At 45.0% G+C, this 1,839-nt stretch overlaps 1 protein-coding gene across 1 annotated transcript; it reads left to right on the forward strand.

Moving 5' to 3' along the window:
- The first annotated feature begins 292 nt into the window (after positions 1–292).
- On the forward strand, positions 293–755 carry LOC108300669 (interferon-induced transmembrane protein 3-like). The gene has a single exon (XM_037736783.1). The coding sequence runs from the start codon at positions 346–348 to the stop codon at positions 745–747; it is 402 nt and encodes a 133-aa protein (XP_037592711.1). The 5' UTR covers positions 293–345; the 3' UTR covers positions 748–755.
- Positions 756–1,839: the final 1,084 nt, after the last annotated feature.

The following is a 1,839-nucleotide window of genomic DNA, read 5'->3' on the forward strand; positions in this document are numbered from 1 at the left end:
GCGCCCGGCCTCTTTTTCTTTTTTCTTAAGAGAAGGTCTCACTCTGTCATCTAGGCTAGAGTGCAGTGGCATGATCTTGGTTCACTGCAACCTTCATCTCCCGGGATCAAGCAATCCTCCCACCTCAGTCTCCCAAGTAGCTGGGACCACAGGCTACATCCAGCTGATTTTTGTACTTTTTTTTTTTTTTGTAAAGATAGAGTTTTACCATGTTGCCCAGGCTGGTCTCAAACTCCTGGGCTCTAGTCATCTACCTGCCTCAGCCTCTCAAAGTGTTAAGATTATAGGAGGGCCCACTGAGAAGCATCCCAGCAACCCCACCACGGCCGGTCTTCCCCGGACACCATGAACCACACTGTCCAAACCTTCTTCACTCCCGCCAGCACCCACTTTCCCCCAAACTATGAGATGCTGAAGGAGGAACATGAGGTGCCTGCGCTGGGGGCGCCCCACAACCCTGCGCCCCCAACATCCATCGTGATCCACATCCGAAGTGAGGCCTCCGTGCCGGACCACGTCGTCTGGTCCCTGTTCAACATCCTCTTCATGAACTCCTGCTGCCTGGGCTTCACAGCGTTCGCCTACTCCGTGAAGTCTAGGGACAGGAAGATGGTTGGCGACCTGACCGGGGCCCAGGCCTATGCCTCCACCGCCAAGTGCCTGAACATCTGGGCCCTGATTTTGGGCATCATCATGACCATTCTGCTGATCATCATCCCAATACTGATTCTGCAAGTCTATCAGTAGATCCAGAGGAATCGCCCGGGCCAGGGGCTCTGCCCCTCACCTGTCTCCCATGTACTCCAGCTTCCATTCCTTGCCCTGCTCCCAGCCCATCCTGTATCAGCCCTTTACCCTCACACACTTTTCTACAGTCGAGTTCAATAAAGTGCATGTGCTCCTGGAAAAAAAAAAAAAAAAGATTATAGGTGTGAGCCACTGTGCCTGGCCTCAATCTTATTTCTAACTTGGCATAAAAGGCTCTTGTCTTCTGGAAAAGCATTTCAGATGTCAACAACAGATGAAAAAGATATTTCATGGACTCAGTAGCTTCTGCAATTATATCACAAAGGAAATAAATACTTTTTAAAAGATCTACAAGCATCCTTCAGTGCTTTTGAACACATATTATTGAATTATCACACAAGCCCTAAAGAACTTATCATTTTTTCATGTAAGAAAATTAGGCCTTAAAATAATTAACTCTTTTTCCCCATATAGCTAGTATCAGCAGAACTCAGATTGCACCTCAGTTCTGGCAATTTGCAGGGCCTGGGATCTTTTGTTATACCAGTAAGTTCCTCTTTTGTCTTTGCTTAAAGCAGTCCTGGGTATGAGGACGGAGGGAAGGAATGGCTACACAGAGACAGAAGAGATCCCTGCCCAAGAACATATTCACATTCCAAGACTCAGGAAACTTCAAATCCATATATGAGTGAGAGAAGGTGAACCTAATTGGAACTGTATCCACAGCTATTGTTTATATAATAAAGAAATACGTAATTAGAGTTGGGAGTGATTAATCAAGGATGACTTCCTGGAGGGAAGAACTTCAGATTAGAGTTTTGCAAGATGCCAGGAGGGAGAGGATTCTGAGAATAGAAAAATGAGAATCTCATTCATAATTTCATTAGTTCTAGCTTTTGAGATGGGTCATGTATGCAAATGTGTTTGAATGTGAGAAGCTTCACCTTTTATTTCTTTGGAAATTTCTATTATGTTCTGTTTAAATGACTGAAACTCCAGGGGGGCCTGCTAAGGCTATTAAAAAGAAATTGGTCATTAAATTTAAACTATCTAGTAGATGAATTTAAAAAGCCAGCTGTCAGAAAACCCCCT

This window comes from Cebus imitator, unplaced genomic scaffold (assembly GCF_001604975.1).
Source record: "Cebus imitator isolate Cc_AM_T3 unplaced genomic scaffold, Cebus_imitator-1.0 Scaffold28, whole genome shotgun sequence".
Taxonomy (NCBI): domain Eukaryota; kingdom Metazoa; phylum Chordata; class Mammalia; order Primates; family Cebidae; genus Cebus; species Cebus imitator.